At 39.5% G+C, this 3,220-nt stretch overlaps 1 protein-coding gene across 1 annotated transcript; it reads left to right on the forward strand.

Annotated features, from left to right (window-relative positions):
* Positions 1-25: 25 nt before the first annotated feature.
* On the forward strand, positions 26-3,130 carry LOC106533035 (uncharacterized; the record flags this gene model as incomplete). The annotated part of the gene is given in 6 exon segments (XM_014029237.1): positions 26-139; positions 231-2,110; positions 2,408-2,612; positions 2,705-2,833; positions 2,927-2,959; positions 3,065-3,130. Coding segments are annotated over 5 exon segments (439 nt in total), but the record flags the coding sequence as incomplete, so codon positions are not given.
* Between the last annotated feature and the right edge of the window lie 90 nt (positions 3,131-3,220).

Consider the following 3,220-nt stretch of genomic DNA (forward strand, 5'->3'; position numbering starts at 1 on the left):
ACTTTCCAGTTGTGTTTTATTTTTATTTTATTTTTTATTTATTTTATTGTTTGTTTAACCATTTTTTCCCCATCTGTCTTCCTAACTCAGGACTTGAAATTCAGTGTCCATCCTTTAGGACTCAACCCACCCCAATAAGGTATGTGTTGTGACCCCAGACTTTTCCTCTTTGCATTGACTCAGCCAAATAAATATTTACTATATTAAATTGAGCTTAAATCTGTTTACAGATGGCTGTAAGAATGAGGGAATGGCGAAAACGCAAAACAGACCTCAGTCTACTACTTCGTTATTCTGACAGTGAGGAAGATCCTCAAAACATTGACATGAATAGAAACAGTATGCCTGTGACCCAAAATTGTTCTGACAGTGACAATGTTATTGGAGTTTCAGATAGTTTTGACTGTGACACTGGTATGGGCTATTGGTCCACCGACTCTGAAGAGGAGACAAATGATGATGCTGAGGTGACMAGCAGCTTTGAAGATGACCTGAGACGATGGGCTTTAGAGCACAAATTGACACACCAAGCACTAAATGGTTTATTGGCCATTTTAAGGAAGCAAGGTCACATATTGCCTATGGATTGCCGTACACTCCTCGCTACACCACAGTGTAACACCACAGAGCCTAAATGTGGTGGGCAGTACGTGTACTATGGCCTAGAAAAGGGGATCTGTCAGTATTTAAGTCAGATAAAGGGCAATGATGTACACCTTAGTGTAAACATAGATGGTGTCCCACTCTTCAAAAGTAGTGGTGTTCAGTTCTGGCCAATACTGGTGAAGTGTGGTCATTTGGATCCATTTCTGGTTGCGATGTTTAGTGGACAAAGTAAGCCAAGTCCACTTGAAGATTTTCTTAAAGACTTTGTGACTGAATACAAACATCTCAAAGACAATGGTATAGTTTATAAAGRCCAGACTTACACTKTGAATATTGATTCACTGATCTGTGATGCGCCAGCAAGGGCGTATCTGAAATGTATCAAGGGTCATACTTCCTATGAGAGCTGTGAAAGATGTTTAATAAGGGGTGCTCGTGTTGAGGGAAGAATCGTTTTCAGTGAAAATGAATGTACTGTTAGAACAGATGACAGTTTTTCAAGAATGGAGTACAGGAACCACCAAACAGATGTGAGCCCTCTCATTGCTGCAGGAATTTCTTGTGTTAGCTCGTTTGTGTTAGATTACATGCACATGGTCTGTTTGGGAGTAGTTCGACGCCTCTTATTTTACCTGACTCGTGGCCCAAAAACCAGTCGCTTATCTGTGAGACAAAAGAATGAAATCTCCAGAAAGTTAATTGCACTCAGAGGGAAGATGCCAAGTGATTTTTCACGGCAACCTCGCGGTTTGCATGAAGTTGATAGGTGGAAAGCCACTGAACTGAGGCAGTTTTTGCTGTATACAGGACCTGTCGTTTTAAAAACTGTGTTATCTCCTGAGAGATACAAGCATTTCTTGTCTCTGACAGTGGCCATGTCAATAATGCTGGAGTCAGATGACAGGATTCGAAATGCCTATCTTCAATATGCTGAAGAACTAATGAAACATTTTGTCATGAGCTGTGCTAAACTGTATGGGAACACTTTTCCTGTATACAATGTGCATGGACTAATTCATCTCCATGAAGATGTCAGGCACTTCAACTGTTCATTGAACGATATTTCATGTGAAAACTACCTCCAACAGATAAAAAGACATGTGAGGAGTGGGAGAAGTCCACTTGAGCAAGTCACCAGGCGTTTGGCAGAAATGGAACGCTCAGAAGTGAATGAGAGCAGAATGCAACCAAAAGTGTTTGCTTCTCTAAAAGAAAGGGACAGTTGTTTTCTCTTAAGAGATGACACGTATGCGTTTGTGAGACAGAAAAATGCTGATGGCACCTTCGTTTGTGAAATCCTGCACCAGCGTCACACTTCACCTTTTTTTCACCAGCCATGTAATTCTGGGCTTCTAAATATAGTGTTTGTGGGAAATGGTCAGCTCAAAATGAAAAAACGTGTACTAGGTGAAAGAGATCTGTTCCGCAAGGTGGCCTTCCTTCCACAAGAAACTGGTGGTTTTGTCCTCCTACCTCTTCGCCATCATCAGGAACATAAATGAAGGTTGGGGTTTTTTTTTTCTTTTGTTTAGATCCCAGCAGGGTGTCATTGCAGCATGTCACTCTTTCCCATCTATTTCTTTTATTTATCCCTTATTAACCTATTCCTTCTCATAGCATTCCATCACCTTCTAATGTAGCCATTAGTGATCAATCATTTTTGCCACCTCCAACTCGTGTTTGCAACTTGTCAACTGATGATTTGTTTAAAGTTTTTTTTCTATGCCATTGCAGAAAAATATTCTTTGTAAATAAATGTCTGCTACAGGAATTGAAGGAAACGTAAATGCTGTCCTTCCAGGTCATGTATGCAAGGGCTGTTTGGAAGGAACATGAACAGGAGGAGGAGGGTGTAGTTCCTGTCAACTGGATTGACAGGAGCAAGAACATAATTTGGTGGCCTAAAAACATGAGCACCACAAAAATAGAACGTGCACTGAAGGATAAAATCAACCCTGGCAATGACTGGATGACGTTCCCATTAATAAAGATCAAAATGACTTCAGGCAAGTTTTGACAATTTAAAAATGAAATGCATCTCATAATCAAAATACTGTAATGTGTGTTTTTTTTATTATTCTTTTTTTCTCCCTTTTAGTTAAACGTCGTGAGTGCGAAAGTTACAACTTCACTAGTCATGCAGAGGATGATGATGAGGACCAGGACATGGCAACAACTTCAAAAAGAATTCGCACTAAAAAGGGAGCTCCAGCAGGTTTTGTAAGCGGTATGTTTGTCAGTGTCAAGTGTTTATGTTTGTAATCTATTGACGTAAACTGGGTCTGAAATTTTAGACGTCATTTGTGAATTTATTTTGCAGACTTAACTTCGGATGAGGAAGAGAGCATCAATGGTAATGGGTTTTCTATAGTTTCAAATGTAATAATCTTTTAATAAGACCTTATTTTATTTTGAGTGGGCATGCTTGTTTTTTTTTTTTTTTTACCTTTTTGTGTAGGTGTCAGACTGCCGAATTTTCCAACAGCACCACAGAAGCTCCCTTCTATTCACAAGAACAATACTGGTGCGTGCTTATGAGGTTACTTTTTGTGACTATTTACATCTTTATGAGTGAATCTCCACTCATCCAGTCCAGTTTGGTAATTATTTACAC

Source organism: Austrofundulus limnaeus, unplaced genomic scaffold, assembly GCF_001266775.1.
Source record: "Austrofundulus limnaeus strain Quisiro unplaced genomic scaffold, Austrofundulus_limnaeus-1.0 Scaffold873, whole genome shotgun sequence".
NCBI classification, from domain to species: domain Eukaryota; kingdom Metazoa; phylum Chordata; class Actinopteri; order Cyprinodontiformes; family Rivulidae; genus Austrofundulus; species Austrofundulus limnaeus.